We start from the raw sequence: 16,757 nt of genomic DNA, 5'->3' as shown, positions 1-16,757 counted from the left end.
AATGGTAGATGCAACGATATGCACAGTACTGGTACTTCATATTTTGACTGTCCTTTCTCTACAAATTAAAAGAAAAGAACGTGGAGATGAAATAGTAAATGGTGAAAAATGCTCTACAGGGCGTACATATGTTTTCGGAGGAGGTAAAGAAAACAAACCTGGACGTTGTGATAGAAACATGAAAGAAGCCGGTAGGTAAATACTTTTTCTTCAGTATTGTTTAAAAAGGTCTTAACCATTAACTATACACAATGAGAAAAATATAAAACTCACATTTTTTTAATTATAATTTGTCGAGCAAACAATCTAACTCCTGGGTTGTAGATGCAATTTTAACTATCATCAGAATACCCTTGTAGTTTTTACAAGCCAATGTTCGTTAGCTTTTCTTGAAATCAGTCAACAACTAAAATGACAAAATAAAAAATTATACCGTATGATACGCATTTGTTAAGGTTAGTGAATTAAAACAGAACTTCTATTGTCAAAAGAACTCGTAACAAACAAGAAAGGGGGGTTAAACATAAAATAATAACTACACTAAAATCTTCGACCAATAGTTACTTTAAGTGAAAACAAACTAATAAAAACGGGGTTTTTAATGAGAAAGTAGAAGATAAAGCATTTCTACGTTAAAAAACAAAAAACTGTGAGGAACAGCAATCGAGTGCGTTGATTAAATTGCATATTAATGACACAGATTAGGAAATAAGAGGACCACGGTAAACCATCAGGTCGTGCTTTTGGAGAGACTCTGAAAGGCCAGTTAAAAATCCCAAGACAACTAGGAATGGTGTCATCTTCCAATGAAGATGACACCATCACCAATGAAGATGACAAAATCACCATATATTTCTGATCCCGAAGAAAGGTTAAAACGATGAAACAAGTTCCTAAATGGTCTAAATGCCTAGAATTGTTAGTAACACAAGAGAAGGCCAAAATATCACTTTAGAATTGTGAATAATGGTATTTTAAAAAAAATGTGTCTGATTTTCTTTTTCACCACCTATTAACCCAGGGTCTCCATGAAAATAGGCGTGAAATAAAATCAAAAAAGTTTGCCGTGCAGAAGTAACTAAGAAATTTCAAATTGCCAAATTTCAATCTTAAGACAGTATATACTTTTATTACAAAAAAAGTTGAAGGGCTAAGAAAGTCCCCCAGGCCGAATAGGGTTGAAAATGTGTTTAAAATATTAAATCAACTTTTCAATCTCTTTTTTTTGCAAAAGAAAAACATTTGTAGCAAAGTAAAGACTTGAATGATACCAAGAATGTTATTAAAGAAGATTTTTGTCTCAATTTTACATCATGGATGCCACCTATAGACAAAAATTGCTTTTTTTATTTCTCGACTAAACGATTACACTTCTACGTCATTCTGAGCTTAAATGTTCTTATAAACTGAATTAATTAAAAAGCATACAACTTTCTTATGCTCATTGATGCAAAACTGTATAATGATAGACGCTTTCAAAATTCGAATTATGCGAAATGGAAAAAGCGTAAAAGAGGCCGGTAAGTGAAGCACTTTAAAAACAAAAAAAGTAAAGGTTTTATCAGATGAAAAAACATTGGGTTCATCATGAGCTGGAAAAACAACGCAAAAATTTATATGCAGAAAGGCTTGTCATGTCCCACTTTGTAATAATTGCCCTACTTTGTAATATCTGTCCCACTTTGTAATAACTTTTGCACCTGTGATTTTTAAAGCTGCCCCACTTTGTAATTTTTTGTTTATTTCTTGGTTTATTTATATTTTTTTCATTAATTTAAATTTTTAAGCAATGCCTATTTAAATCAAACTCAAAACACAACTGACCAATCTGTCAAAATATATTTAGCAAAATACTGTTTTTAATAAAATACTAGTCGTTAGCCCGTGGAAAAATCCACGGGTTTGCTCGTCCTTTTTATAACGCATTGCGTGCGTCTCGCTACTTGCGCAGGTAAGCTACCATTTTGCGTGACAGACAGACAGACGCATACGGGTATTATAATATACATTTCGTAACTTGTTAAGAAATAATCTCTAGCTCAAACTTTCAAAATGTTTATTCATCTTCACCTGTGTGTCTATTTTCTGAACTTTGAGTCTAAAAAGTAAACGTACAATGTTGTGATAAACGTCAAGAAATTGTTATACATTACACATCAGCCAGCTACAAAAAGTAACCAGCTGGCTTGCTATTTCACTTATTTTGTCTTTTTACAAAATGTTTTGTTTACTAAAATAAAAAAATTGCAGGCAACACAAAGCTCTTTTGGATTTGTTGAAAGTTAAATTAAATATCTTTATATTGATACTTTCCAGCACAGCAATTTAAAACAAAATTTGTTTCTTACTCTAAGATCAATGTAATTAAAAACAAACAGCTATTTTTCAAAGCGTAGTTATTGAATTACTGCTTTGATTTTCGTAGAGTCAAAGCATGAAGGTAGTATTTCTACCTCCATGGTCAAAGCTATGACTGCTATTCTTCTGACACTCAAAGGGGATAAATATTCATCTTTATTTCGTAATTGTATATTCCAAACTCAGGAACTTGCCTTTACATACTCAATAAAGAGTAAACTTTGCAAACACCATTGCTTTTTACTGCAAGTCAGTACAGAACGATTCCTAAGCTCCTTTCTGGAATATGTTGAATCGAAATAAAAAACAGAAATGAAGTCTAGGTTAAGAGCTGGCAAAGGTTTGTCGAACCTGTAAACCAGTACGACTACCGCGAACACTGAACTGTATCTTGCAGAGTGTGCAAGATACAGTTTATTGTTTATTACGATAGAGTAAAGAATTAAATTCGGTACGACGCTACATGACGGGATAGAGAGGAAGAGAACAACCGTAATCCCGAGAACATATACGAGGAATATACTGGAGATTATTCGGTCCGGAGAGTAGGGGGTGGGCTATTCTCCCCCGGGCATGCTGTTTTTTTTTTTTTTTTTGCTAAGATGCATGGTTCAATTTTTAGGCCCCACACCTCTCAAAGCCTTAAATATTGACTATTACTCAAAAATAACCTTTAAATTTCTATGAAACCCTTACATAAAAATATGATAACTTTTGTTAAGAGTATTCTTAGAACTTGAAACTCACAAGTCAACTTTTTTCAGCAACAGCTATGCAAAGTATTTATTACTTGGGTAATAAAATACGCTATGTAACCATAAACCGCTAATTATCTAGCATTAATTTTGTGGCCGACTTAGCCATTTTGAGATGATTTTAATTCAGGGAAAATTCTAAATTAGTGTTGTGTTTCCTACTATCAGAGTATCACTGTTCGGAATAAACAAGTGTACTTTCTTTTAGACTTGCAATCAATGATTTTTTGCATTAATATTAGGATGTAACTGGGAGTTTAAGAGTGGATCAATATATTTTGGATTTGTTGCGGAAAAAACAATTAAAACTACAACCTTTGATATCAGATTATTGGAGAAGGTAAAATTTCCTGGCCAAAAATTATGTAGAAATCATTCAGATGGAAAAATAGAAGTTCAAAATACAAACGCACATTTAAACACATCAGATTGGGATTCGAATATTGGCGAACAAATCAAACGCAATTTGACGTATCAATTTGATTTTGGGAACAAATTTGTAAGTTATTTTTAGGAGATTGTCAGTTACTGAAGTAGAAAAGCCGTAAAAAAAATTTCTCTCAAATGCGAAAACATATCTGTAAACATTTTCTGTTATTGACAAGTCTTGTGTTATTGTTTAAAAATAAAACAATATTCGCATCAAACAGAGAATTCCCGCCTTACTTTTGTCGCTATTTCTGTCTTCAGGTGACAGTAGGTTTCACGAAACACTGGGATGGAATGTTAATCAAAATATTTATAAATTGTTTGGATGAAAATGGAAATAACATATCAGAGGCTGCTGAAGAAAGATGTGTGATGATTAAATATGAAGGAACTGCAACATGTAAGTACTTCTTGTTGCTGAAACTAAATATTTTTATGAGATTTATGTAATTATCCGACACTGATATTTATTTAACTTAACTTAAATTTCTTGCGGATCAAATCTTCTCTGGATTCCTAGTACACTGCAGCAGCCTACCTCCTCACACCTCCTGTCGTATGAAATTTGCATATTTTTTAAAACAAGGATAATCTGGAAAAGCTATTCCTATTGTTATAAATTATTTTTTTTCCCATTTCATTTTCCTTAATTATCTACTTTAGTCCGGGTAATTGAATCGAATTTTAAAGGATTTGAGCCCCATGTTACGTTGTGAAAAAACTGCCGTGGGAAGAAAATTTTACTAAAAAGCTTTAGCCCTAATTATATATCTTTTCTTCATTGCAGAGTAAGATGGTCTTCCAAATTGGTGGAAAAATCTAATATTATTTGGTATTTGTAAAGAGATCTCTTTCCTTCAATTTTCAACAAACGAAAATCACTTTTAAAGCTTTTTATACACAGCTGGAATAAAAGCATTAAAAAAAATTATTAAGTCTAAAAATATACTGAGAATTATAAACAGCAGCAAGGAGTGTGGACGGAATGCATGCTGGTTGTTGTATCCTTTTATGTAGACGAGGATTAATTAATGCTGGATTAAGTTTTTCTTTAAGAGACTTTGACCAATATTTGCAAAAGTGTTGACGGTGGTTTCTCCTGCAAACCGCTAATGTGCAAAAACAAGCAATTGCAAAATACGAGTTTGATATTGGATTCATAAACCAAATCCAGCAAAAAATAAGGTACAGGTTAGTTACCAGTTCACTCTGACAGTCAGTGAGAACCTTAATTTATTGGTAACGGATTAATTAGTAAAAATGTAATTTTTTTTGTCATAAGCTTTAAATCCCCCAAAATTTCTTAGTGCCAAAGTTTCTTCCCTTTGCAAATTTTATATGAGGCCGACCAATTGTGCATACCTGAAAGCACGCCTAAAACACTTGGTGTGTGATTTATGCTCTACGCATACCAGAACTGGTGCTAATAGTAGGACGGCTTTGTATACAAAACTTAAGCTTGCAAAACCTATTTGACATTTAGGTATTGCAATAATAAGGTAAATAATATGTAATGTGCAAAGTTAATACCTGTAGACATGCTTATAGTAATATTATAGATGCATTTCATAGAGTTAGTTGTGAAAGTCTCTAACATTTGTGTGGCAGGAAAAAAGATGTAAGGTCGAGTATTTCGTAAAAACCTTTTTACCACACAAAGACATCGCTTCGGATAAATAAAAAATATATGAATCAGATTTCAATCAAGCTAGCTACACTCTAGTGCTTTTTTTGCAAAAATCAGCTAGTGCACCGTCAATTTAAAATGGAGCTCAAACTAAATCCTTTATAGCGGAAGCATGTCCCTGGACTTTGGCCACTGAGACTAGATCTACTTAAAATTATTCTGTTAGATTAATTCAATTAACTGAAATAATCTTTACTGAAACTTATTTCGTGAATTATTGAAAAGTCTCGTAAATTAATCAACTTAAGGTCTTTAAAATTCTTCTTTTGTCCCCCTCTTTTGAAGACGTCCTTAGGCATCGTGTTTCTGGAAGGCAGGAGACGTTGTGGAAATATCTCGTCTCGGCTTTACTGGGATTTTTCACTTTGACGCTTGCCGAAAATGTATGCTAGACAAATGCTGTTTGGCACATTTTTTGTTTGAACCCCTTATGACAAAATTGCATACTAATTGAATGAAAGCTTTGTGAGAATCTTTTGATTCAATATTTAGTATCTATTTACTATGTATAAATTTCGTTGTTCTATAATTCAATTTTGCCACGGTAAACAGCTCTCTTATTTTTACATATGGCAATCAATGCAATGCTTCTATTAAGTACAACAATTTTTTCATTATTTCATTTATATTTTGCTACATATTTTTCTCTCAGTAAACAAATAATACTTTAAATTTTCAACACAAAAGTTAACTTAGTTTTACGTTGACCCGTATTTCTGGCACAAAACGAATTTTCATTCAATCTAATTAGCGGCTTCTTAACCCTATTCGGTCAGGGGTTTTTCGAACATACGACCAGGGGGCGGGGCGGAATCCGCCCCCGGTCAAATTGAATCAAACTTGGCATACGTATAGTACGTCATAAAAGGAACAAAATGGCAGCAATAAATTATTGCTTGCGTCAGCACATTTTCTCTGACGTCATCAGTAGCTTGAATTTTTTTAAAAATGCCACTATCTGCTTAAAATTTAATTACCTTTGTTCCAGAACGAATTTTTGCATTCTGTTTGAACTTTCTGAAAGCTAAATATAAGTTATCTAACATGTTTTCCGGTTTTTACAAAAATCGTATAATTAATTGCCAAAAAATGCACGAGAATCCGTTTTTTCCGATTTTCGGGTTAAATCCGATAAAATCGGGAAATCGGTTTAATCACGTGTCAAAATGATTCTTCTTAATAAAACAAAGTTATGTTGCAAGTTTCAATTTCTAAGGATAATCGTAACAGCAGTTATTAAATTTTCCCCATTTTAAGGATTTCATAGTAATTTTTAGGGGTAGTTTTGAGTAGTGGCCAATATCAAAGCTTCTGAAAGGCATGGGACCTAAACATTTGGCATGCAGGCGTCTCATAGATAAATATTGAAACTCAGTAAGTTTCATAGCCATATAACATATCAATAAAGAGTTATTAAAATAAAACATCAGAGGGGGGCGGAATCCACCCTCACCCCCCCCGGACCGAATAGGGTTAAGCCTTACACACAACCACGCAATTATAAGCCATGTAAAGGTATAATATGCTGATACATTCTAGGATTCCCGCCTAATCTGTGGATTTGTTAAAAAAAAATTTGCGTCTTACTACTGCTACAGAAAGCTTTTAAAGAAAGTGAAAAAATTCAAAAACTGACTATATATTAACTTTAGACGCAATTTGACACTTGGTTCCTTCAAGCTTTCTCAAAAAGTTGTCTAGGAAAGAAAGAATTCAGCAACCAACATCTTGTCATGCTTTTCACCCCTTTGGTGACATCAGTATGATGCTGATATCTTAATTAAAAATTCGTTAAAAATATATGCAAAGTCGGCAGGCGATAAACGATACAATGAATCATACTTTTTATTCTTTTATAGATCCTTTAACAGGTGACGAATATTTTCCTTCATCAACCACCACAACCACCACTATGCAAACTACTTCAGCGATAGATTATACATCACCTACAGCCACAACAAGAACTACCTCCAGATCATCTACAAAGAACTCTTCTTCAGTATTTATAAAAATTGATGGTAAAAATGATGACCTAACAATCTTGGTTGGAGGAATTGGTGGTGGTGCTGTAATTGTCCTGGTTGCTATTATTTTGTTGATTATTCTCATAAAAAGAAAAAAGAAGCATGCTAGGTGAATAAAACACGCTTCAATTATGAACACGTGCGATTTTACAGTTACACTATTCCTGGTCCAAAACCTGAAAATTTTGACATGCTTGCGCAGCTGTTATTAATTTTTATTTGGAAATGATTTCAAATAAATGTTTTTAGTGGACTTTACTATTTGCATAATTATATAATTACTTAGGTAGTAGGTATAACAAAAGAATGCAAATGTCGAAGTTCGTCCTAGCAATTCAATAACAAACTTTTATAAAAGTTTGTTATTGAATTGAACTTCCCAAAATCTGCTAATTGTTGCTAATGTCAGCATAACTATTTTCAAACTTCCTGTCCCATAACTGCTCTGATGTATATAAATTTGTTCGCAAGTCTAAAATGTTGAGGACAACCTGCAGCTTTTACACTTTACCTACCTAGCTTACACATCCGCAAAGGTTTTGCAGCCTGCTGGTGGCGGAGTATTGACCTTTGACGCTTTTTAGCCGACTTGCGCTGTGTCAACAATTTTGTCGAAGATTATAATTGTATGCCAACTCGCTTTTCGCTTTTGATATATATACCAGTGTTAAACCTTTCATATACCTGTTTTAAATAATAACATCGATACAATTATTTTTAGAAATTCAACTGCAGCTTGTGATAATCAGGTAGGATATAATAACTAATATGATTTTTTTTAATAAATTTTCAATGAACTTTAAAACTATCCATAATTCTTTCTATTATAAATACTTACCGCGCAAAAAAAGTGTTGGTAATTAATTTTAATTCCCATTGCTTTTTTAGAAATTAAATAATTCCATCAGCAATAAAACTTATGATCCAAGTGTTGATCTTAACTCTCCGACATCAGAGACTACGAATAAAAACACAACAAGTAATGTTTCTCAAAAACAGTCAATTTATGACTATGCTACACTAGAAATTTCAAAACGAGGTTTAGAAGAAGAAATCCCAGAATATGCTGATCTGAATAAAACTAATAATGCCACAGCTGAACATGTCTCAGTCAACCCTTACGTTAATCAAGTGGCAACTATTTCAAAAGGTCCTAACGATTTTCATCAAAATAAACTTGATGAGTATCAGCAAATGGAAACGCAACCACCACGCGTAATATTGGATGATTACACGGTTGTTAATAAAAATAATCGTTCCGCACCAAAATCTTCTTCAGTCAATCATTATGCTGTACCACCGTTAAAACAGCTAATCGCACAATCTAATAATGAAGACATATACTCCGAACCTCTTTCCATGGAACCTAGTTATTTTCAACAATACGATATGAATGAGTACCAAGAAGCAGAATCACAACCTGAACGGATAGTATTGGATGAATATGCAGTTGTAAATAAATCAAAAATTATGTAAAATTCTGGTACTCAAGTATGTTCCTGTCACCAATGAATGAACGTTGGAAAAATGGTCAGGAATGGGGCTTAGATATAAATTACATTAAAAGGAAATTCAGTTAAAGATTCTAAATTTGAACGAATGTTTTCTTAATGAAACATTAAAGACATATTATATAGTTAAAATAGTTTTTAGCATTTCTTTAAAAGTAAAATAGGTGACACATTTGCAGTATTTCACGTTTAATATTGCATTGTATCTTTTTACATTTTGCACATTAGCCTAGTTTTGTTAAAATAATTATTATCTAACCAAAATGTTTTCCGTTATAATTCTGGAAGAAGGAAAACACATTTTTGAAAAAAAATTTGTTTTTTCAAACCTTTTTGAAAATTATAATAATATGGCCAATATTTTGCTTTAGTGTCTCTTTTTATTACTAGAATTCGCCAAATGTTTTCCCGGATTTTGCTGATTAATCCCTTTTTTTTCCCAACCATAGAAATTAAAAAAATATGTACTGTTGGTAGCTATCCTTCTTATTACGACATTTTGAAAACAATTACACCCCGATGAAAGTAAGCAAAGTAAACTTTCACTTTAGAATATTAATTGGATGGGTAAGGGTAGGCAAGAAAACGAGTTGTCTGTATTATAATTTTCTTCAAATGTTGAGGAGAAGTAACATCTAAACTACCAACGCCTCTCGTTTTAATTGTGTTACTGTAAATGTGACGTTAATATATCTTAAGTTAATAAATATTTGCGGAACTAAATTTTACAATTTTGGACCTTATTGGCAAATTGAGGGACCGCAAAAATGCACTTTTTGGAGCAAAAGTAGGCAAAAGTTAATCAGTCGAAAAACATATACCGTAAAATATTTAAAGAAGTTTTGACCCATTGCTGTGTTTGTCTCTTCAGTGGCAAAACTTTTTTTCATCATTTTTATTATAAAAAATATTCATAATGCAATTTTCACTTTGTAAAAATCCATTTCGACTTTAAAAATTAGATCTGCATTTTGTTTATAATGTACTGACACTATATCTCCAAACCGCCACCATATGTAACAAACCCGCCACTTTCTGTTGCAAATCCGCTACTGTCACCAGTCCATTTTTATATAATGCCATAATAAAAAAAAAGTTATTTTAGTTAAAATTGACACAATTTTCGCAAAAATTCATTTCCTAAACGTAGATAAGTTATTTTAGAAGGATGAATAGTAACATTAAGAATAAATAAGTCTTAATCCTATTCTGTCCGGGTTTTATAAATATTTTATGGCTAGAAGATGATAGGACCTATCCAAATTGAATCAAACTTGGCACCCTTATAGTATGTCATGAAAGCAACAAATTAGCGGCAAAAAAATTAAGCTTGTGTCAGCACTTTCTCTGTAAACCCGTCAGAAACCTAAAATTTGTCTAAAATACCACTATCTGCTTAAAGTTTAATTACTTTAGTTCTCAAACGAATTTTCACATTTTGTGTAAATTTTATAACAGCTAAATAAAAGTTATTTAACATATTTTCATGTATTTGCATGAAAAAATAAAAAATTGTCCGAAAATCCTAAAAAGTCCGTAAATCGGATTAATCATGTGTTTAAAAATTTACACAATGCAACGCAAAACTGTACACTGAACAACAGATTTACCCGACATGTCTTACAAATATGTCTTTACAATGCAACTTGCATCTATTCTGACCCCGACTGACCCTTGAGACATTTTTCTCGGTTCGAAAGTCTTGAAAAACTGAGAAGCTAACTGATGTCGACATTAGCACTATTATAGCTAATATTTTTCTAGTCAATTATTTAACCGATTTTTTTACACGCTAATTTTCTTAACCGATGTACACCTGAAAACCAAATTGCTAAACGTTGAATCGTGATTAATTAATTACTTCTTTTTCCTCTATGTAACCATGTAACTGCTGTGTCTTATTCGTTAAACAATGCGCAGTACGTTATAAGCTTATCAAGCAATGGAATGCTAATTGGTCCTAATTGCAACTACAAAAGGTTTCTATTAATTTCAATCGGTTATAAATTAAAGCGATGGGAAAATAGAAATGTAAGTTATAGATCAAAAAGTAAAAATGGGACTGAAAACGAAGTTGCTGCGAAATGTATTTTAAGAACAATTACGTCATATAAAACAAAATACCTCGTTATTTCTCTCAGTCATATGTAATGTTGTATTAAACTCATCCAGTCTCTCTCTCCGTACCATGTGCTGTAGGTTGTCTGGACCGCCTTCGCATAAAGGGTGCACGTACATTTTTTTTCACCAATACTATAGAGTAAAATAAATGGTGTTCATCAGTCTCCAGTTAAGCAAAAAGAGAGAATTTCTTCACTAAGGCCACCCTATACTAAGGGTGGCCTTAGTATAGGCCACCCTACAATCGAATTGTAGGGTGGCCTATACTAAAAAGCGGACGACTAATCGTTAATTTTGGAAAGTTGAAGTGCATAAAATTTTATGTTATATTAATAGATTTCATATTACACAAAAAATATCTATTTTAAAAACCGATGTTTAGGTAATTTTAGAAAAACATTTGGAACTCGCCTATTTAAAAAGCAGATCAACTTTTTGGGTATTTCAACATTTGCAGTTTTTGCTACCAATATTTTAAACTGTCTTTAACAAAAAAACCAGAATGACAGTCAGTTCCACCAAAGTTGCAATACAACTAAACAGAAAATTTGGCAAATATCAAATTTTTTTGCAAAACAATTCGTTGCTTACGTCAGACCATGTCAACTTTTTATATACTACGTGTAAGCCTTAGGAGAACACATGTCACGTGACTAAAACAGAGAAATATTCCTATAGAAGGAACTATGCTGAATTGAACTGTCCTCCAAGGAATAAAAACATCTCATTATGTTTTTATCAAAAGAAATTAAATAAAATATCCTGCTCCCAGTTGTTTAATTTGAATACTTCATAAAGCAATCAAATTTGTATTCATGATTCGTAATCACGATGTGTCTTGCAAAGAAATGTGATAAGCTTGTTAGTCATATCGTTTGGCTGTGATTTTGTTTGAGCGTATTTTTGAACATCTGAGAAAATAAAGGTAAGTTTTTTTCTTCGCAGAAAAAATTGATCTTGTTTATCAATTTTAGAGTGTTTAGTTTTTACGTTTCACATGCTTACTTTTATTAAAATTTGTTCAGTTTATTTCTTCGAAAACATTATCTACAAGTGCGAATGAATAAAAATATAACAATATTATGTATTACAGAATTTCATCAGTTTTCTTTATACGTACACTAGAACGCTGGAAGTCGACTTCCATTTCAGAAGAAAATATTCCATGGAAGAGATCTCAGAAGATATAGAAAAACATTACAAATTTTAAAACTTAAAAAAAACTTTTAATTAAATCTTTGTTAGCTTTAATTAAAAGTGGAACACATTCATACAATTTATAGATGTTACTAAACTATTAAATATTTCATGTAATGAAGTCATGTGATCGTCATCTGTTCCATTTTCTGTCCTCTTTTATTTCTTCTTTTGTTTTTTTAGTTATTGTTCTTATTTCTGATTTTCTTCATAAGCAATCCCAGGTAACAGTGTTTTTATTGTGAGAACCACTTACGAAATATGCAAAAATGTAAATGCAGCAAGATTGCATATATTGTTTTGTAAAGCTTATATATCAAGATGATTTTGCATCCAGCTTATTAATCTTTACAAACTCTGTTTAGGTTATGGACAATGCAACTTTTTTAATAGCCCTTTTACTACTTCAATGTGTTTTCATCTCTCAACAAACGGATGTTAGCAGGGCGTCCACTGGGGATATAATGGGTGCAACACCATGCCCTGGTGCAACTGCTATAATCAGATCAGATAACACACAGTCATTTGACTGTTTCACCAGTATGAAAGCAGAAGGTAAAGCTTTTATATTTTTTGGTAATACTATTAAAATGGTTTCAGGTTGTCTTTGCATATTGAGGCCTCTCTGTGTGAACAAATTTTTTTTAAGAAAGCAACTTGACTAGATAGAAAAGACCTGAATAAACATAATTTCACCTCTTTTCTGAAAAAAAATGCAAACACAATTGAGCATACTTTAGCACCAAAATCATTTTTAAGGTTGCAATCTGCAGTTTGTTAATGATCCGGACAGTGTAGGATTTGTTGAAGTTAACGACACCAAAGAACTTGAGATAAACGTCCCAGCAAATCCTCACCAGGAAGCGACAGAAGAATGTAAAAATCATTCACTTGGTAGGATTGAAGTTCTGGTGGATACGCATAACACTAATCAGTCTGTGTGGGATGCCAACATAGGTGAATATGCAGTAAAGAACACCACAACCTTTCGTTTACTTGGTTTACAACCACAGCTGCATGTAAGTTGTCTAGTATAATAAAGAGGTGCAGTTATGATGTATCCTTGTTGATTAATACTTAAAAATAAGCAGAGCTGTTGTGCGTTTGCAATAAAGTGAAACAATATTTTTTTGTAATTTTTAAAATTTTTTGTGTAATTCTTGATTGAAATTTTGAAATTTTGTCATTATCTATCAGTAATCGATTTTCACATTGTTCTTATGAAAAAATAAAGAAAATCGAATATATTTTCCACAAAATAAATTTCAGGCGTACATTGGCTTTAAGGAGCATTGGGGTGGTTTATTGATCAAACTCTTTTTGACTTGTCTGGATAAAAATGATACTAATATGAAGGATGGTGCGGACAAAAGATGTGTCTTTATCAAATTTGGTGGTAAACTAACTTGTGAGTGTATTTTCTTTCGTCTTCGTTTTTTTTATTGCAGTTAATGATTCTTAAGATTAAATTCGATTTATCCGACAGTAACTATTTAAAAGTAGCTCTTTCAGATATAACTCTTCATTACAAGGCCACAGTAGAAACGTAAATTACAAAGTATTGTTTTTCTTACAACTTAAATCTCGTTAGCGGCGATTCTTCTCTCAAAAATATTTTAACGGCAACAAAAATTTAATAGCGATATATGTGAAGACTTGTAAGGGGATGAATGAAAAGAATTTTTAGTGAAACCAGAAATTTTTTGTGACGGAGTTATTACTGCATATACACAACATTTTTTATAGATCCGCTTTCTGGGGACAAATACTTTCCTTACGTCCCATCAACAACAACAACATCAACAGTAACAAAAATGGCAACAACGAGAGACACTTTAATAACAACAACAGCAGGGTCATCCGTGAGTCAAAAAAAAACGACATCAACAAATAAAACTTTAACAAAAGAAACTACTCCACAAACATCAAAAGCACAACCTTCTTCAGTACAACCCAAAACAACTACAGCAGCAACACCTAAACAAAACAATACTGCAGCATCGGCGCCATTGATGGGCGGTGGGGGAAACGACTTAGTGATGATCTTTAGCATAGTTGCAGCAATTATCATTCTACTGATAATCATAGTTCTTATTATTGTATTGTGCTTATGCAAAACGAAAAGGAATAGGTAAATATTATTCGAGCTTTTGTTTATTGCTCTTAGTAAGTAAAGCTGTAACTATGTTAAATTACTGCTAGAGATACCTATAACATTTCTCTAACTTGCTTGCCTGCCACACAAGCTGATTAGCGATTGATTAGTCAGTAGATGGCACTAAATTGGCTGACAACATTAAATTTTAATTGCGCTGAAGTGGGACTCGAACCTAAAACGTTATAATTGCAAGTCAAATGCGTTACCACGACACCATCTTTGCTTAAGTTGTTGTTATTTTTTTCTTATTCTTGTTGTTTCTTCTTCTTATTTCAATTTTGAATAAATGTGGGCGTTGTTTGAAGCGCTCGGTTTGTTTTATGAAATTTGCAATATCAATTTGAAATTGAAATCCAGTAAGATTGATGCTATGCTGTCTAACAAATTCTGCATAACAAACTTTAGAATTTAGCGCATAGTTTAGAGTTGGCGTGTGCAGTAAGTTGTAAAAGAATTAATAATTTGAACCATTGTTTTTTAGGGATGAGAAATCAAGTTTTACTAAAGAGGTAAGTTAGGACAATAAATAAAATTTATATTCCACATTGCCACTTTTCCGGCCTTTAGAAAAAAAAATTGGAACATGTCGAAACACAACCTTTTTTAACATTTTATGGCAAAATAACGGCCTATTTATTAGGTGTGCTCTTTTGTGTGCATAACTTCGCACAGGAACCATTTCAATGATTTACCGATAAATGTTAAACTAAAATGGATGTAAATCTTCAATTTTATGAATTATTATTTTTTGGTGCTATTGTCACAGTCAAAATCTCTTAACTTATGGCTTAAAACACAAGCCAATCGCCGCCGCATATTATTTTTAGTTCGACGTTGAAAGATTGAGACTTGAATATGTGCTACCAGAAGTGTTTATTTAAACTTCTGTTAGATTTCCTACTAACACTAATAGTTTTTTGCTTGCAGAAAACAGTGACCGAGCATCATTATTATCACAATGGTGTCACAAACAAGACATATCAGACAGATGACGAACACATCAATACGCTATTCAACATGGACGTCAATACAGAAAACGAGTTTTACAAATTGGATGAACTACCTGATGGTCAACCAGATAAAGAAGAAGATACCGTATGTTCTTCAGCCTTTATATACATGGGGCCAACTTCTGATCATCCGGAGAAACAAAATGAAAACGAAAGCGCTCTCAGTGATGACATACATCAAGACGAACCATTATCAAATGGATTTGCACCTGTAGAATTGGTCATACCAGCTGAAGCTATTAACAATGAGTATAATTTGATATAAAATTAAAATTTGAGAATGTTTTGTTGTTAAGATGATCTCGTGGTGAACATCTGAAAATGTATTTATTATTTTATTTTATTTGCCAGCATGATTTTTATCACAATTTATATTTTGTATTTATAGAACACCTTAGTTTATCAAAATTTGGTATACTAATTCAAACCACATTACAGAATGACATTTTTTTTAATTTTTTCACGTTTTTGATTGCGCGTAAGAAAAATTCTTATTTCGGTTAGGAAAAACTTTTTTTTTATTATTATTTCTTTTGTGTCTATTGCAAAGCATGTAATTTTATCTTTGTTTTTGTTTTGCAAAAAAAACTGTCTACCACATCTTAGACTGTCATTTTCATATGAATACACTCATAGATTTTAGAATAGATCTTATATTACTTAATAACGAATAATGTTGCGCCGAAGATTTATTTCACCTCTCACATAGCAATTTCATTACTCCGTGCTAAAATGCAGACCAAAAGGCACGAACTACTAATGCGCTAAATTTGGAAGACCGGAATAGGAAAGGCAGGCAAACTCGCGGATCTTTCCATCGACTGAAGACTACCGTGAATTTTAACCCTATTAGCACAGGGGGGAATTTTTACTTATTCCATGCATGTCCGTTTCTATTCGGGTACTAAAGTATTGCTAAGGAGATATGGCGTCAAAGTACAGACCAGATTTGAAGGAAATACTGTTTTACCGTAGGCTTATCCAGTGGATAAGCCTACGAATTAAGGCCGTATCGTAAGTAATACTTGACAAATTTATTCCAGAATTGGGAAAATGACCATTTCAGGTATGCAGGACATCATTTTTCATCCCAATGACATCATCAAATTATTATTTTTAGCTAGAATTTGTTTGTATTTACACTTTCCACAAGTTTATCACCTCTGTATTAGTAGTTAAAGATCTATAGCCCGGAGGTACTTTATGCCCCGTCCATCCGGTGTCACGCTATACCAAAAAAGTCCGGTGTTAATAGGGCTAAAAGTTTTAACTGCGACAACACCCAACAAAGAATTGTTCAAATTATCGAAGATTCACTTGAAACACAGCAGTGCTTCTTATCGTGACAAATGTAAACATTAAAATGGTTAAAAATTTCACAGCATTCAAGTGTTGTTGGTTTTTTAAAGTTTCTTATATTCCTTTTTGTTACCTAACTAACTTTCAAAATTGAAAGTAATTTTTAAATTGAACACAAATCTCGTGCAGCATGCACTTTATGAAAATA

The 16,757-nt window shown here is 32.4% G+C and overlaps 2 protein-coding genes across 3 annotated transcripts; both read left to right on the top strand.

Moving 5' to 3' along the window:
• On the top strand, window positions 1-9,122 carry LOC130625853 (uncharacterized). Its single transcript, XM_057440967.1, has 6 exons — window positions 1-191; window positions 3,356-3,612; window positions 3,804-3,942; window positions 7,089-7,362; window positions 7,975-8,002; window positions 8,142-9,122. The coding sequence occupies exons 1-6, from the start codon at window positions 2-4 to the stop codon at window positions 8,727-8,729; spliced, it is 1,476 nt and encodes a 491-aa protein (XP_057296950.1). The 5' UTR covers window position 1; the 3' UTR covers window positions 8,730-9,122.
• Window positions 9,123-11,594: 2,472 nt separating this feature from the next.
• Window positions 11,595-16,083, top strand: LOC130626000 (uncharacterized). 2 transcript variants are annotated; one of them, XM_057441120.1, is made up of 8 exons: window positions 11,597-11,810; window positions 12,266-12,306; window positions 12,448-12,637; window positions 12,842-13,101; window positions 13,352-13,490; window positions 13,829-14,213; window positions 14,722-14,749; window positions 15,168-16,082. In XM_057441120.1, exons 3-8 carry the CDS (start codon window positions 12,451-12,453, stop codon window positions 15,513-15,515), a joined length of 1,347 nt encoding a protein of 448 aa, XP_057297103.1. In that variant the 5' UTR covers window positions 11,597-11,810; window positions 12,266-12,306; window positions 12,448-12,450; the 3' UTR covers window positions 15,516-16,082. The 2 variants fall into 2 exon arrangements, with proteins under 2 accessions (XP_057297104.1, XP_057297103.1); XM_057441121.1 differs by lacking the exon at window positions 12,266-12,306 and having other exon boundaries at window positions 11,595-11,810; window positions 15,168-16,083.
• Window positions 16,084-16,757: the final 674 nt, after the last annotated feature.

This window comes from Hydractinia symbiolongicarpus, chromosome 14 (assembly GCF_029227915.1).
Source record: "Hydractinia symbiolongicarpus strain clone_291-10 chromosome 14, HSymV2.1, whole genome shotgun sequence".
NCBI lineage: Eukaryota > Metazoa > Cnidaria > Hydrozoa > Anthoathecata > Hydractiniidae > Hydractinia > Hydractinia symbiolongicarpus.
Note: the sequence above shows the minus strand (reverse complement) of the source record. Positions and strands in the feature narration are given on the sequence as shown.

Coding starts and splice junctions, on each gene's coding strand:
- LOC130625853 (XM_057440967.1), top strand. CDS start 2: ATGGTAGATGCAACGATATGCACAGTACTGGTACTTCATATTTTGACT. Junction 192..3,355: donor TAGAAACATGAAAGAAGCCG/GTAGGTAAATAC, acceptor CATTAATATTAG/GATGTAACTGGGAGTTTAAG. Junction 3,943..7,088: donor ATATGAAGGAACTGCAACAT/GTAAGTACTTCT, acceptor ATTCTTTTATAG/ATCCTTTAACAGGTGACGAA.
- LOC130626000 (XM_057441121.1), top strand. CDS start 12,451: ATGGACAATGCAACTTTTTTAATAGCCCTTTTACTACTTCAATGTGTT. Junction 12,638..12,841: donor CACCAGTATGAAAGCAGAAG/GTAAAGCTTTTA, acceptor ATCATTTTTAAG/GTTGCAATCTGCAGTTTGTT. Junction 14,214..14,721: donor TGCAAAACGAAAAGGAATAG/GTAAATATTATT, acceptor ATTGTTTTTTAG/GGATGAGAAATCAAGTTTTA.